Raw genomic sequence first — 17,653 nt, forward strand, 5'->3', positions numbered from 1 at the left:
CTCCAGAGAGAACAGCCCTAGCTCCCTCAACCTTTCCTCATAAGACCTATCCTCTAAACCAGGCAGCATCCTGGTAAATCTCTTCTGCACTCTTTCCAGCGCTTCCACATCCTTCTTATAGTGAGGTGACCAGAACTGCACACAATATTCCAAATGTGGTCTCACCAAGGTCCTGTACAGTTGCAGCATAACCCCACGGCTCTTAAACTCCAACCCCCTGTTAATAAAAGCTAACACACTATAGGCCTTCTTCACAGTTCTATCCACTTGAGTGGCAACCTTTAGAGATCTGTGGATATGAACCCCAAGATCTCTCTGTTCCTCCACAGTCTTCAGAACCCTACCTTTGACCCTGTAATCCATATTTAAATTAGTCCGACCAAAATGAATCACCTCACATTTATCAGGGTTAAACTCCATTTGCCATTTTTCAGCCCAGCTTTGCATCCTATCTATGTCTCTTTGCAGCCTACAACAGCCCTCCACCTCATCCACTACTCCACCAATCTTGGTGTCATCAGCAAATTTACTGATCCACCCTTCAGCCCCCTCCTCTAAGTCATTAATAAAAATCACAAAGAGCAGAGGACCAAACACTGATCCCTGCGGCACTCCGCTAGCAACCTGCCTCCAATCCGAAAATTTTCCATCAACCACCACCCTCTGTCTTCGATCAGACAGCCAGTTACCTATCCAATCGGCCAACTTTCCCTCTATCCCACACCTCCTCACTTTCATCATACAGACATGGGGAGAACGTGCAAACTCCACACTGACAGTGACCCAAGCCGGGAACCTAACCCGGGTCCCTGGAGCTGTGAGGCAGCAGTGCTAACCTCTGTGCCACCATGCCGCCCGTGCCAATATATGCTGGCCAGCCAGCGGTACCCACATCCCATGAAAAAAAACTGAATTTATAGATATTTTCAGCAAGGTGACAATGCCTATGGACAGCTCCTTCAATCAGTTTATTGATTTTGTAAGAGGGAGGTCGTGCCTTACAAATTTGGTGGAGTTTTTTGAGGAAGTGACAAAAACGGTTGACGAAGGAAGGGCCGTGGATGTCGTCTATATGGATTTCAGTAAGGCATTTGACAAAGTCCCACATGGCAGGTTGGTTAAAAAGCTCATGGGATACAAGTGGAGGGGCTAGATGGGTGGAGAACTGGCTTGGCCATGGGAGACAGAGGGTAGCGGTCGAAGGATCTTTTTCCAGCTGGAGGTCTGTGACCAGTGGTGTTCCGCAGGGCTCTGTACTGGGACCTCTGCTATTTGTGATATATATAAATGATTTGGAAGAAGGTGTAACTGGTGTTATCAGCAAGTTTGCGGATGACACGAAGGTGGCTGGACTTGCGGATAGCAATGAGCATTGTCGGGCAATACAGCAGGATATAGATAGGCTGGAAAATTGGGCGGAGAGGTGGCAGATGGAATTTAATCCAGATAAATGCGAAGTGATGCATTTTGGAAGAAATAATGTAGGGAGGAGTTATACAATAAATGGCAGAGCCATCAAGAGTATAGAAACACAGAGGGACCTAGGTGTGCAAGTCCACAAATCCTTGAAGGTGGCAACACAGGTGGAGAAGGTGGTGAAGAAGGCATATGGTATGCTTGTCTTTATAGGATGGGGTATAGAGTATAAAAGCTGGAGTCTGATGATGCAGCTGTATAGAAAGCTGGTTAGGCCACATTTGGAGTACTGCGTCCAGTTTTGTCGCCACACTACCAGAAGGATGTGGAGACATTAGAGAGAGTGCAGAGAAGGTTTACCAGGATGTTGCCTGGTATGGAGGGTCTTAGCTATGAGGAGGGATTGGGTAAACTGGGGTTGTTCTCCCTGGAAAGACGGAGAATGAGGGAGATCTAATAGAGGTGTACAAGATTGTGAAGGGGATAGATAGGGTGAACGGTGGGAAGCTTTTTCCCAGATCAGAAGTGACGATCACGAGGGGTCACGGGCTCAAGGTGAGAGGGGCGAAGTATAACTCAGATATTAGAGAGATGTTTTTTACACAGAGGGTGGTGGGGGCCTGGAATGCGCTGCCAAGTAGGATGGTGGAGGCAGACACGCTGGCATCGTTGAAAACTTATCTGGATAGTCACATGAGCAGCCTGGGAATGGAGGGATACAAACGATTGGTCTGGTTGGACCAAGGAGCGGCACAGGCGTAGAGGGCCGAAGGGCCTGTTTCCTGTGCTGTACTGTTCTTTGTTCTTTGTTTGTTTTGTTCTTTGTTCTGATGTCAGTTTTATGGAAGGGGAAATGAGAGAGAATCTAACCAATACCCCTTGACATTCAATGGCATTACCATTGTTGAATCTCCCACTCTCAACATCTGGGAGTTACCATTGACCAGAAACTGCACCAGTTACATAAATACCGTGGCTACAAGAGTAGGTCGGAGGCTGGAAATTCTGCAGTGAATAATTCACCTTGTGACTCCCCAAAGCCTGTCCACCAACAACAAGGCATATATCAGGGGTGTGATGGAATGCTCTCCACTAGAAAACATAAAAATAATTCCTGCAGTGATGGTGGACCAAAGGTTCATTGTGAAAATAAGTAACTTTAGGATAATAGTAAATAAATAGTACTGGAGAAATTAATAAGACTGAAAGCCGACAAATTGCCTGGATCTAGTAATATCTGAGGATTACAAAGAAGGTGACTACAAAGAATGCATTGTTTCTGACCTTCCAGAATTCCCTAGATTCTAAAATGATCCCTATGGATGGGAAGGTAGCAAACATAGCCTTGCTATATAAAGAAGAAAGGAGAGAGAAAAACAGGGAACTGTTAGCCAATTATCCTGACATCAGTACGTCAACTCATGTTTACTCATCTAGTCCCCAGTGACTCCTCTACCTCTATTTAAATTATAGTTTGCCACAGAGAAAAGAAGGTGGGGATTATCTTTGCATTCCAGAATGATCATGTAATAGTGAACACTTTAGCAGATAAGAGCATAACGCAGTAATACTTTTCAGGGGAATGTAGGCCTTATCAGGGGAATGAGCAGGGTCAGAGACAGTAATGATTTTGCTGAAGAGTAGGACATTTAGACATTGTATTAATGTCCTGGTATTAGCTCCTTTAATAATAATCAGTGAGAGTCATTATGGTTTTGTGAAAATAAAAGTGTGTTTGACTAATTTGTTAGAGTTCTTTGAGGAAGTAACAAGCAAGACAGATAAATGGGACCATGTAGATGTGGTGTACTTGGATTTCCAAAAGGCATTCAATAAGGTGCCTCATCAAAGGTTGCCACACAAAATGGTGTAGGCAGTAACATATTAACATGGATAAATTTTTGGTTAGCTAACAGGAAACAGAGAATAGCAATGAACGTATCATTTTTGGGTTGGCAAGCTATGACTCACGCCACAGAATTAATGTTAGGGCCTCAGTCTAAATCAATGACTTGAATGTATGGTAGCTAAATTTTGCTGATGACATGGTGATAGATAGAAAAGTATGTTGTCAAGAGGATATAAAGAATCCATAGAGGAATTTAGGTAAGTTAGATGAGTGGGCAAGAATTTGGCATAGAATCCTACAGTGCAGAAGGAGGCCATTCGATCTAGTGAGTCTGCACTGACCACAATCCCACCCAGACCCTATCCCCTTAACCCATGCATTTACACTAGCTAGTTAGCATGGTCAATCCACCTAACCCACAAATCTTTGGACTGTGGGAGGAAACCGGAGCACCCGGAGGAAACCCACGCAGACACGGGGAAAATGTGCAAACTCCACACAGACAATGACCCAAGCTGGGAATCGAACCCAGGTCCCTGGCACTGTGAGGCAGCAGTGCTGCCCATTGTGCCACCATGCTGCCCACAATGGTAGCTGATGTAGATGGCAGATGTAATATAATGCAGCAAAATGCGAACTTGTCTGCTTTGGCAGGAAGAATAAAAAAACGACATTATTTAAATGGAGAGTGATTGCAGATCTCTACTGTAAAGAGGGATCTGGGTATCTTGATACATGAATGATAAAAAGTTGGTTTGTAGCTGCAGCAAGTGTTTCAGCAGGCAAATGGAATGTTGGCATTTATTGCCAGCGGAATCAGTATAAATGTAGCAAAGTATTGCTACAGCGCTCCAGGCCTAAGTGTAACCGCATTTGGAGTAGTGTGCATAGCTTTAGTATGCTTGCTTAAGAAAATATATAATTGCATTAGAAGCAGTTCTGAGAAGATTCATTTGACTGATTCCTGAGGAAATTTGACAGGGTGGATGGTAAGAGGATGTTTCCCTTTCTGAGGGAGTTTAGAACTAGAAGACATAGTTTAAGAATGAGGGATCTCCCGTTTAAGACTTGAGATCTGGAATTTTTTCTTTCTCAGAGGGTCATTAGTCTGTGGAATTTTCTTCCCCAAAGAAGGTAGAGTAAAGATTAGCTAAGATCCTGTCAAATGTTGGAGCAGGCTTGGGCCAAATGGCCTACTGCTACTATTAATTCTTGTGTTCAGGACTGTTGGGGGATTGGAGAGGGGGGGGTGGATTGGGGCTGGCCGGGAGGGGGAAAGAGAGGGGTGGAACATCGGGGCTGACGGCTGGCCCGGAGAGGTCCGGGAGGTCAGCGATCAGGAGGCTGGCAATACGGGCCACTGCGCATGCGCTGATCTCGGCGCTGACAGATCAGGCTCAGTGCAATGCTGCTGGCCTCTCCAGCAGGAATAGGAATAGGCCCTACCCACTGATTTTCAGTGTGAATCTCGCTAGAGCATGCTGCAGTTATCAGAGTGTGGGAGATTCATTTTGAAAATCCTGCTAAAAAAATCGGCAGGAGTTACTCCAGTTTTCACGTGATTCAACATTAGAATTGTTTTGGGAGGATCCCCCCCCCCCCCCCCCACCCCAACCCACCCCCCGGGCACCCCTGATGAATATTGTTGAGCGATTAAGTGGTTTCCTAGCTGTCTGGATTCATTTAGCCTCTACTTGCCATCTTTTCTGATAGTTTTGCTGATATTTAGAATTTTTGATGTGCTAAATCAATTTTCAGTCTGTTAGTCTATGTCGTTAACACATTGACAGATCAATACTGCTTGAGACTCTGAAGAAAATAAACCCATTAATTTTGACTATTCTTGCAAAAACATTATAGATAAATACAATCTTACAGTTGTTCCTCCTGATGTTTTCTTCAGCAAGAAGTCATGTATTGGAGAAAGAGGCTCATGAAATTGATTTGCAAAAGAGGGGCAAAATTCGTCTTAAAGTCAGACCTCTACCTCAAGGAGCTGATGGAGGGGAACAATATGTAAGTTCATATAAACACATAAGACATATAAACTTGACCAGGTATCCGCTGTTTAAAGCACATTCTAAATCTGTGCTTTTGTTTTAGCATGACTCACAAATAACGCAACTTGTCCAAATTGCACTGGTTCCATTTTTACTTCAGTCAAGTTACTGCACATGTACTAAGAATCTTGTAATTGTACAAGCTCGGTATGTCTTTTGCACACCATCTCGTTCCCTCCTACTCCCTGCTGTTTCCTTCTCCCAACCCTCTCATTCCCTCCCACTTGCTGCTTCTCACCCCCTCACTCTCCACACTCACCCGACATCCTCACTTCCCCTACTTGGTGCCCCTCTCCTGAGCCCCTCACTCCCTCAAACTCCCAGCCCTGCTGGCTGGTTCCCTCCTCTGAACCCCTCATTGTTTCCCACTTGATGACTCACTTGTCACCTGGCCGTTCACCCAGGTTCTCTCTGTGTGTGAGGGTTCGAGATGGGGGTGGTGAGGGGGAGGGAATGAGGGGGTAGAAGAGGTGCTGTGAGTGTGAGGGAGAAAGAAGTGGTGAGCAAGATGGAAAGGGAGCTGGCGAGGGAGTAGGGGAGTGAGGGAGTCGGTAAAGGGAAGTGGTGAGTGGGAGGATGCAAGGGGATCGGGGATCAGGAGACAGCGATTTGGTGGGGGGGGGCGAATGAGGTAGCGAGTGGAAAGGAGATGAGAGAGGGGGTAAGTGGGAGGATAGCAGTAATTGGGATGGAGTGATGAATCGAGGAGATTGGGAGAACGAAGCAGCGAGAAGGCAGGAGCAAGAGGGACAGTGAGTCAGTGGGAAGCAGTAATGAGGAGGTAGGTAGTAAAAGTAATAACTTGAAAGAGAACTTTTAGATCATTTCGGTTAAAGCTAGCCAATAATTTTTTAACGTAAAAATTATGGGGTCAGGAACCTAATTCACCCTTATAACATGGGAGAATGATTTTCATTGAGTAAACTTTTTAGGAACACATTAAGGTTGCTAAATGTGGAATATTGTGCAAATTGTAAATATAAAATATAGTTTTGGTTCCTTTTAAATCTTGACGTTATTTTTGTGTTTTAACAGGACCTGAATTCTGAAAGAAAACGACCCAAAACAGAACAGGGTATTTCTATTTTCTTCTAAGCGTTTAAACAACAATTCACTCGGGAGATGGTGGCATAACAGTAATGTTGCTGGATGATAATCCTGAGGCCCAGGCTAATATGCCTGTGACGTGGGTTCAAATCCCACCATGGTGGCTGGTGGAACTTGTATTGAATTAATAACCTAATAATGAAACTGGTGACCATGAAACTCTCCCTGATTGCTGCAAAAATCCAACTGGTTCACTAATGTCCTTTAGGAAAATAAATCTGCTGTTCTGACCTGCTCTGGTCTATGTGTGGTTCCAGCTCCACAGCAATGTGGTTGACTCTTATATGTCCTCTGAAATAGCCTAGCAAGCCACTCAGTTCAAAGGCAGTTAATGATGGTCATTGAATGTTGGCCTTGCCAATGATGCCCGCATCCCATGAAAGAACACAGGATAAAAAAAGAGATATTCATAGGAACATATCCCATTAAAACATTTTGGAGAGAAAGAGAAGAATGACATATTATGTACTCTTTTTCTGAATTTTCCTATGTGTTCATTGGGACCCGGGTTCAATTCCGGCCTTAGGTCACTCTCTGTGTGGAATTTGCACTTTCCTAGCCTAGGAATCCAGTTGTCTGAATTGCAATGATGAAATGATAACCGTTTTTTTTAAACAAGGTGATTTTGTCAGAAATAGGGAATAACTATTAGAACCGTGGAACTTAATTTGTGTCAAAACAAATTATTTTCGGGTCTATTGTTGCTGGATGAAAAAACTTGGAACTGCTTACCTAATAGCGCTGTGGGTGTCCCTGCACCAGGTGAACTGCAGTGGCTTACCACCAGCTTCTCAATGGCATTTAGGGATGGGCAAAAAATACTAGCCTTGCCAGCGGTGCCCACATTCCATGAAAGAAGAAAAAGAAAGAAATGCAGAATACTAGAAATCCATGACAGGTTAGTCAGCATCTAAACCATAAAGTGGCTTGGACCTCAAAGATAAGGACGTTTTTAAAAAAATATTTCACATTTTAAATCCTTCAACCAGGCAGCTAATGATAGCGGTTCTCAAACTTTTATATTTGAAAGATCCTTTTTCAAATGAAATGGCAGTTACTGATTCTCATCTTAATTGGAACACTGTAAACATATTGCACATTTATATTTTCTGAGTGCAAAGTTCATCAGTGTCCTATTAATGGAAGGTATATGAAATTTGGCCAGAGCTGTCTGATTCTGTGATTGATGACATGTACGTTTTTGTACTTCCTTCAACTGAAATATAACCTTACAGGTTCGACAACATGCCTGTTGAATATTCCACTGTGTGATTCCTCTCTGCTCTTCTTCAAGCAGCATTAATCACAGTGACACCGTTTCAGATGTATGCCCTTGCTACCTCCCATCTACTCAAGCATACAGCTGCTGCATGTATCAGGATTTTTTTTGCTCTCCCCACCTGTAGCTTACCAACCTGTCTGTGCTGGCATATTGTTATCACGCTGCTGTTGGGACACTGCCAGTAACTGGTTCAGCCAACAGTGCATGCCCAAACCATACCATCATAGCAACAGAACCCATTCACTATTCCCTAGAAGGGTGCCACAAACCCATAGGGGTCCATGGTTCCCAATTTGTGATCCACTGATTAAGGGAACGTGTTTGGGATCAAGCACAACCTAGTCGACTCATCCCAACCCTTCCCTCTTTGGTGGCAGGCACCAGAACATGGGTAGTTTGTGGTCAGAGGTACTTGGAACTCGCACTTGTCCCTACCTGTTTCATAGTAATAAGGTACTCTCCCTCTGACTCTATGGGTGGGATTTTATGGCCTTACTCGGGCGAGACCGGAAATTCCCACCCGAGGTCAAGGGAGATTTCTGTTGTCGGACCCTCGCCTGTGCTGATTCTGTGGCGGGCGAGGTGGTGGAGTTCCAGCCTATAACTTTGTAAGTCAGCACCATAGCTGCTTGTATTCTGGACTAATTGCCAGGATTGTGACCCATATGTTTTTGGCATCATTGTCTATTAAGCTGCAAGTTAACATCATTTTTTTGCTTCATAACCTCAATATGCTGTCATTTTTAAAATCATGTGCAACTTATACCATTGATGAATTTTGCACATATTGAATTTATGAAATATTAAAGAAGTGGTGCAATGGGAGTGGGAGGAGTAAATGTTTTGATGTGACTAATGTTTGTTGCGCTGATGTTGTGCTTCTTCTTGTTAAGGTGCGAAGGCTGTGGTGAACCAAGAAGCCCATTCAGCGGAGAACGTTCAATTAATGGGGAGCAGGTTTCCTGATGAAAAGAACAAAGGGCCTCCACAATCCTCAGTTATCGTCCTACAAAATCTTCCCGAAAATGCCTCGAATGAAATGTTAAATCTACTGGTTGAAAATTTCACTGGATTATCTGAAGGACCTAATAATTTCAGCCTGGAAATATTGAGTGAAAGGAATGCGGTTGTTGTGACTTTCAAAACTGATGTTGGTAAGAATTAATATTCAGTTAATATTTAGTTCAAGGTAACGGAATCATAGTTTACAGCACAGAAAGAGGCAACTTGACCCATCGTGTCTTTGCCAGCCACCCAGTCCAATCACACTTTCCAACATTTGATCCGTAGCCTATAGGTTATGACACTTGAGGTGCATATCCAGACAACTTTTAAATGAGTTGAGGGTTTCTGCCTCTACTATTCTTCTAGGCAGTGAATTCCAGACTCTCACAATCCTTTGGGTGGAAAATTCTTCCTCATCTCCTGTTGAGGGAGTTTCACAGCTATTCAACTATAATGTACCTCACTCCTCTTAATTGACCAGGCGGCGCTCAGAGTTTAAGTTCAAGATCTTTATTTGAGCCATAATAAGGGAACCAGCTTCCTACCATGTGGTTTGCAGGTTCCCTGAACAAAGGATTACAGTGGCAATTATACCTTCATGCTTAGTTATAAGTGATTTACATACACCAATGAGAAACTGACATTTCAACTTACTATTATCCATAACCTGTTACAATCAATCTTCCCACTTCTGACATTCGACATACATAATTTCAGTTAACCAGTTATAGCATCAATACACTTGCCTAATTACAATATCTGAATACTAATAAGGCATGGCTATATAATATACTGACTGATTGTTAATGAAGCACTTATTCAAAGTCCTTGATGATCTGTAACTGTTATCTGGAGTGGTGGCTTCAGACTTCCTTGTGGTTACCAAAGTTACCGTCATTGTCCATTATTCTATTTTATGTGCAGTCACAGCTGCTTCACAGAAATTCTTGCAGCATGTATTTGATTTTTGACACTTCCATCTCCCCTCTAATCTTTCTACCAATAGCTTGAAATCTATGCCCTCTAGCCACTGACCTCTCTGCTGAAGGAAATAGGCCCTTCCCATCCACTGGATCCAGGCCCCTCACAATTCTATACATCTCAATCAAATTTCTCCTCAGCCCCCTCTGTTTGAAGGAGAAGAACCCCAATCTATCCAATCTATCTGTATAGCCGCGATGTTGCAGTTCTGTCAACATCCTCATAAATCTCCTCTCTAATGTAATTACATCCTTTTTGTAATGAGGTGACCAGGACTGTGTTACAGACTTCGAATACCTATGTTCAGCAATAGAAGTGTAACTGGAAAACTTTTATTCCAAAGAATTAGCAATCAAAATTATTGATAGAAAAAGGAACAATGTTGAAAATGTGCAAGAGGTCTTCTGCACCTCAACAGAGAAAATACAAATTAACATTTCTGGTGATGACTAATTGTGAGAACTGATTGCCAGCATAAAATTCGGCACTTTTTCCCTCAACTTATTTTTCACAAGAGAAAATTTTAAATTTCTCTTTTATATGAATTAGTTTTTGGGGAGGAAATATTGTACATTAGCATATTATAATGAAGTCCTAACCTGTAGTATGAAAAACTAAAGCTGGGACTGTCTGGCTCCACCACAGCGTGTTTCCGGTGGCACAGATGGCCACCAGCAAGTTCTTCCAGTCCCGCTGAAGTCTACGGCATTATGTATGGCTCACCTGCCCCGCTGCTGGGAAACCTGCTGCAGGGTTAGCCTTCAGCGGGACCAGAATAATCCACCGACAGGAAGGGCTGAAAAATCCCACTATCAGTTATTACATTGGTGCCCCCTTTAAGTGCATATGAATTACATGCTCACTTTTCCATTGGCCAGGAGGGCACTGCTGGCACTATTTTTTACTGATATGTGGGTTTCATGCACCCAGGAGTAACCCAACATAAAGTTACTTATTCATTTGGACCAACCACCAGGAAGAACAAAACATGGAAACTCAGAAATTTACAGCACAGAAGGAGGCCATTCAGCCCATCATGTCTAAAACAAAAAGAGCTATCCAGTCAGCTTTCTAGCTCTTGGCTCATTGTCCTGTAGGTATGGCATTTCCAGTGCATAGCCACATAATTCTTAAATATGATGACAGTTTCTGCTGCTACCACCCTTTCAGACAGTAAGTTGTACACCCCTATACTAGTTAGTGAAGAAGAAAATCTTCTCAAGTCTTCTCTAATCCTTTGACAATTACTTTAAATCTATGCCTCCGGTTATTGACCTCATTGCCAATGGAAGTAGGACAATCCTAACCATTCAATCTATTTTTTCTAAGTTTTACATAGATGACAGAAAATTGTGCTCTGAGCTCTCAGGCACTGGCATCCTTGTGTGACCCATTTATCAGGAGCCAGAACAATATTAAAAGAAACTTTAGATGAGAACATAGGGTTTATTTTATTTATCCCGGTACTAAGGCATTTGAGAATAGAATTAGAAAGAAGCCATTGAACAGAAATCTTGTCCAAAAGAACCCAGGCTAATTTTCACCACTACCCCAACTTTACAATTTCAGTCTGGACTTAAATTGCTCTTAATTTGATTAACAAATCAGTTCAGCAGTGACAAGGATTCTTGTGATGTTAACATTTTATACAGCAGCACAGTTAAAGTGCTATTAAGTAGAGGATTTGTTAAAAATAGCACTAGCTGGTTAGTGTATATTGCTGTGTACTTAACAGCACGTTGGCCAGATAAACATTTGGAACACTAATTTCAAACACAGTTTGAAATATTCTTGTTTGAAATTCACATGTCTAAGGATTCAAGTAATGACGAGGTATGTGTCTGTTCCTGTATATGCAATAACCAACTGGTATTATGTTCAAAAGTGTTAATGAGCATTTCTGAGACACCCTGTTCAATATGCAGGTGTTGTAATTCTTCACTCTGCTAAATTATATATGTGTTAACAAGTAAAGTAGTAGCGAACTGGGATGGATTTATTCCTTTAAAATCTTCAGTTTTGAGAGTGTACTGATTAGGTTATTTTGAATTGGCTTTCTGTCTGCAGCTACACTTGTTATTCTGGGGTGCAAGCTTGGTGAGGCAAAATTGGATAACCTCTGAAAATATGTGCGGTTAACCCAAGCCAGTTTCTTCCAATGCAGGTAGCATACTCAGTGCTGCCTGCTCAGTTATATGTGTGTAATGAGCAGCCCAGTGCTAAAAGTGCCAATGAGTGGTTGCATGCCTCAATAGCGGGCCAAGTTTCTGTGAAATTGGCACCACTTGTAGCTAACATGCCCTACTGAAAGACAGCCTGCATCACTTAAAAGGGGAGTGTATTCCAGCCAGAGCAGGTGTTGCAAGTGACTGTCTAAACTGCAAGAAATTCACTCTGGTGCAAGAGGGGAGTGAGCCTCCAAAGTTCTCAGATGCTGCACTGGAGGCTTTGGTGCAGTTGGACAAGAGAAGCAATGGTCAGCAAGCCATGGACAAATGTTGTAAAAGCACTGGGGCCAGATAGCCAATACGGTCAATATCAGCAGCCTTGCGCCAAAGACCTGGATAATAATTTCTATGAAAATATGCTGCTAGAAATAATAACTTCACACAAGTGATCAAGGTTAGTTATGCCTCTTCAGATGCCACATTCTGCCAAGAGAACCACTGGCTTGACACACTGTTCAATACACCATTAATTGCCAATCAGAGCACAGAGTCATATATTTCACCTTACCCTCACATGCTTAGCACTGCTGCAAGCCTCACAAAATGAATCTTTGACAATATTGCGCTTTATTGGGGGAAAAGCCAGCTTCACTGCAGCAGTTATTGACTAGGACATTGAGACGAGTGGCTTGATTCCAAATATTCCTTTGACCTTCAGTTCGCTAATCAATGGGGCAATATCAATGTTAGAGTCTTGGTGCAGGGGATGGGGCAGTGGGTAAAAAACAAAGGGAAATTTACATCACATCACATAAGTTCTAACTAAAGATTTAAATATGAAATGTTGAACATGTTCATAACCAGTAGAAGCAAATTTTAGTCCCACGTTGACGGAGTGTCACTGAGGTGAATAAATATCTCAGAAAACAGAATAGGTGGGAGATGGAGACTATAATATAGAACTAACTGGAGTGGCGCAACATGTTATACTCTCCAGGACTAATGGGCGTCTCTTTGATGAGCACAGAATTTTAAAAAAAATCATTTCCTTGCTTTTCCGAAATTATTGATTTCCAAATAATTGCAAGTGTTATGAGTATTAAGCTAGCAAATGATGTTATTTATTCATAATCCTCAGATAAATTGACAGAAAAAGTATTGTGATCATCTTTTATTTTTTGTAATTTGTTTTTTAGACATCACTGAATTCATCAAAAGGTGTTCCCAGAAGGTTTGGAGTAAGGGGCAAAATATTGTGGCACAGCAACTAGAAATAACAACAAGTGTAAAAGTGGAGAATCTGCCTTCTCACATCAGTGAAGATTTGTTAAAACTGTACTTTGAAAATCCTAAAAATGGATGTGGAAATGTGATTGCCATTGAAATGACACCTGAGGACAACATAGCTGTTGTTTCTTTTGAAAATTCTGAAGGTAATGTTTGCATGCTCGAATCTGGAGACCATTTAAGCTGGCTGGGCTGCATTCAATTGCTGCAGTAGTGGGCTGGTCCACCATCTCTTCAGCTGGTGGTAACCACTCCACTGTCATTCCTGGTAACCCTGACCTGATTAAAAGCCAATCAGGCACTTACTTGATTGGTGTTTGTAGGTCTTGCAGGACAGGTGGCCTGCCTCTTACTGCTGCTGGCCAATTAGTGGTTGGCAGCACTTTATACCTGAAGCGCTACTGGAGGTGGTGGCCACTCATGGTATTGCAATAGGTCCAAGAGGAGGAACAGGCATTTGAGGCCCCAGAACACAGGTAAATGGGGTGGATTCACTAGGGCCAGTCAGGCAGCGCCAAGCAAAGGGGTGGGTTCTTCGCATGGGGCACCCCTTGTCATTAGCAGATTCCTCCGCTGGGCATAGGTTGTTTGCACAGGAGAAACCATCCTCCCCTCCCATGGGTCAGAGGTGGGCATGTCAGGGTATAGCTGGCAATCTGCCTTTGTGGCCACCCCCTCCACTGATATAGTACTGGCAGTCATATGATGAGGCGTCTAAGTGATCTTAAATTGGCCTTATTGACCTCAGTTGGCTTAAGGATGGGAAAGCCATCCTCAACCTTTTCCATCTCAGACTTAATTAGGAAAGTCGGGAAGTGTGGTGAACCATCGTTGGTTCCCACTGTGGGGTTGTTCTAATGTTGTTGTTGGGCTAGGGTGTTCACACTGTGGGATTGTTCTAATGTTGTTGTTGGGCTAGGGTGTTTACACTGTGGGATTAATACACCTGTGGTTGTTGCTGTTGTGGTACATCCCAGTCGGGCCCCGCCTCCTGGGAGAGGTATAAGACCCCCTGCTCGGGCGGGACCTCGTCAGTCTGGAGTGGTGTACTTATGTTCTAATAGTTCCGTTGTTAGGCAATAAAAGCCTTCAGTTACCGAAGCCTTGTGTCTTGTGCTTGATTGACGTGCATCAGGAAGCAATGGAATCTCCACTCTACAACTTTCCACCCCATTGAATGACACCCCCAAGCCCTGCCCTCCATCCACCCACAGCTCCCAGCCCACGCCTAGAGGCATGAGGGGTGGTGGGATATGAAACTGCCCATTCTTCTGAGAAAATGTTTCTGGAACCTAATTTTCTGTTTGTTTTATTTCCAGTTCTGGATACCATTCTGGCTAAAACACACACTATTGATAAAACACAAATCCACATCTATCCGTATTATCAGTCTTTGGGTTCGGCTTTGTATGGGAACAAAAGACCAGTTGTGAAAATGCCAGATCCCTTCACTTTCGATATTGATCCCTTCATCCTGAAGTTTATTAAAAACGATAGACAGCGAATTGCAGAAATTAATGACAAAATGTCAGTGCACCACTGTAAGACTACACTGCCAGAATCGGATTTATCAAACTCAATCAGGATATCTCCAGCTTTTTCAAGACAAGAAAAGTCATTAGAAAAACTTGTAAAGAATTGGAAAAAGGAAGCTGCAGGCAACTTAACTGGTATCCTGTTAAAGTACAAAACTATTGAAAATCATGTGAGTCAACAAATCTGGGAAATAATTCGAGGAGACCTTGATCAGTGCTTGAACCAAAATGTTGCTGTTATACCAGATATCTCAAAGGGAAAAGTAATAGTCACTGGAGAATCTGACAGTGTAGATACTCTACAACAAGCATTTCAAACAGTTAAGGATAGTGTCACTCAAAAATTGGAACGGGAAAGACAAAGTGTGACTGAGACAGTGGATTGTAATCCTGTTTATGGTAATTTACTACAGAGTACAGACCTTGAAAAGAATCTTTCCACATTGTTTCCAAACCTCAGCATGAAATTCAACTCAACTGCAAGTCAAATAATGCTGCACGGTTTGTCTGTGGACGTTTATGCTGCCAAAAGTAAAATTTTGGAAAGAATCATGCAAATGAAACGAAAGGAAATAGACATGAGCCCTCATCTTATTAATTTTCTACGAAGATTAGACAACAGAGAGGTTTCCTGCTGTTTGTTCATATCAAAAGGGATCAGTGCTGTGTATGACATTAAGGATAACTGTGTCCAGCTGGTAGGAGATACAGATCATTCTTTACTTTCAGCAGAACGGCAGATCAAAAAAGATCTCTATCTCGAATGTATTGAAATAGAAGATCGAAACGTCATTCAAATGCGTGAATGGGCACAGCTGAAAGAAAGATTGGACATGAAGCTGAATTCCTCTGGTAAACAGGTTGAAATGAATGAGATATCACAAGATGGGCACATGCGGATCGTTATCTCTGGCTACTCTGATGCTGTCGGGGAAGTCTTTGAAATGCTTTCAGATTTTGTCAAGAAAAACACAATCATTCAAAAGCACATCCAACTTAAATCTGGTGGAGTCCTGCAGTTTCTGATGGAAGTTATGAAAATTGATGTTTTCAAAGCACCTCCAAAGGGCGTGGAAATCAAAGTTAATAACACGTCAAATAGTGTTATTGTATCTGGTGCCCAAGAGAATATATATGAAGTGGAGAAGTTAATTTTCAATGCGGCTTCCAAAGTAATTAATTCAGTCTTTAAAATTAACAAACCAGGAACAAAGAAGATTTTCAAAGAAAAGGAAGATATTTATGTTACCAGTGTAAAGTTTAAATTCAACTGTCTTGTAAAAATTATTGAGCCTGGTGTCTTGGGAGACAATGGTGAATTCAGCCAGGGTTCCTGTAAAGCACAATTGCCTGGCGGACCTTTAGTTACTGTTTATAGAGGAGATCTCTGCAAGAATCAAGTTGATGTGGTTGTCAATGCAGCAAATGAAGATCTAAAGCACATTGGTGGTCTTGCAGCTGCCCTCCTAAAAGCTGCTGGTACCCTGTTGCAAGATGAGTGTAACAGGATTGTTAACAAGCATGGACCTCTTCTGCCTGGTGATGCAGTTATTACTAATGCTGGTAACTTACCATGTTCCAAAGTGATCCATGCAGTTGGTCCAAGATGGGCGGCAACTGATGCAGACACAGCTAAGAAACGCTTAAGAAAGGCTGTGTTGCAAAGTCTATTTCTTGCTGAATCCCACAATTTGAGAACTATAGCAATTCCTGCTATTAGTTCAGGAATATTTGGATTTCCATTGCCTTTGTGTGCAGAAGTAATTGTCAGATCAATTGGAGAGCATTGTGGCAATTCACCTGGTGGCAGTAAACTGAAAGAGATCCACTTGGTAAGCCATGATGAACAAACGGTGCAGGCTGTTTCAGTTGCGGTTCAGAAAATATTAGGTGAATTTTCACTTCGTACACCCACGCAGCCGGAAAGGGTGAACATTGGCAGCAGGATAAAAAACAGAAGCATGAATTGTCTGCATAAAGCCCAAACAAAAGAAGGTCTAAATGTCATTGTGGAAAGAGGCAATATTCAAGATGTAACAGTAAGTCTTCACTGATGTATTTGAAATTGCCATTCATTCCAAAAGTCATCTTTTATCTTTATTACAATTGTTTGCTTTCTATTTGCAGGCTGATGTCATTGTAAATGTCGTTGGAATGGATTTTAATCTTCGTAGTGGTGCAGTTTCCCAAGCGCTATTACAGAAAGCTGGCCCGAAGCTCCAAGAGTTACTGTTGAATGAAAATCCCAGTAAAAAAAATCCTAATGGAAGAATTTATGTAACTGAAGGATGCAATCTTGACTGTCAACAAGTCTTTCATGTCGTTGCTCCTCTGTGGGATAACGGAAAAGGAGATGCAGAAATGGTAATATACATTCTAATATTAATCTCAAAGCAACAGTCGGTGTTTTTGAAATATTACATTATTGGATAGAAACACTTGATGTGAAATTACTTTCCAGCTTTTAAGAAGTATAATCAAGGACTGCCTGAGGAACACAGAAGCAATGCGGCTGAATTCCATCGCTTTCCCAGCAATTGGAACTGGCAAATTGAGTTTTCCAAAGAATCTTGTGGCAGCCTTCATGTTTGAAAGAGTTCTGAAGTTCAGTAGTAAGAGGAATACACAGAATCTTAAGAATGTTCACTTTGTGGTGCATCCTGATGATGTTCCTACTTTGCAGGTATGGATTTATTATAGATGAAGTTTTATTTTAAATCTCTTACACATTAAACTATTTCTACTGAAGCAAAACATTGATCGTCAAAATTGATGTCTAGTTTGTCTGTTCATTAGGGTAGCAAAATATATTAACATGAAATACTTAGGCATTAATTATATACCTTTCAGTGAATATTTTTGACTTAACCAGCTTGATTTGAAACTCAAACAGCACTGCCTCCATTTTTGTTTCAGTGCAGTTACTGAGTATGTGCCAAGAACCATGTGCCAAGATTCTCCCA

General features: G+C 42.2%; 1 protein-coding gene across 2 annotated transcripts in view; it reads left to right on the top strand.

Annotated features, from left to right (window-relative positions):
• The window catches only part of LOC144503592 (protein mono-ADP-ribosyltransferase PARP14-like), a 45,768-nt gene that overhangs the window by 4,503 nt on the left and 23,612 nt on the right, over positions 1 to 17,653 (top strand). For both annotated transcript variants that reach the window (XM_078228181.1, XM_078228182.1), the window contains exons 2-8: positions 5,169 to 5,281; positions 6,361 to 6,400; positions 8,608 to 8,868; positions 13,065 to 13,301; positions 14,475 to 16,729; positions 16,818 to 17,054; positions 17,152 to 17,373. In XM_078228181.1, the coding sequence (XP_078084307.1) occupies positions 5,169 to 5,281; positions 6,361 to 6,400; positions 8,608 to 8,868; positions 13,065 to 13,301; positions 14,475 to 16,729; positions 16,818 to 17,054; positions 17,152 to 17,373 (3,365 nt within the window). The remainder of the gene's footprint in view (positions 1 to 5,168; positions 5,282 to 6,360; positions 6,401 to 8,607; positions 8,869 to 13,064; positions 13,302 to 14,474; positions 16,730 to 16,817; positions 17,055 to 17,151; positions 17,374 to 17,653) is intronic.

The sequence above is a fragment of the Mustelus asterias genome, chromosome 14, assembly GCF_964213995.1.
Source record: "Mustelus asterias chromosome 14, sMusAst1.hap1.1, whole genome shotgun sequence".
Taxonomy (NCBI): domain Eukaryota; kingdom Metazoa; phylum Chordata; class Chondrichthyes; order Carcharhiniformes; family Triakidae; genus Mustelus; species Mustelus asterias.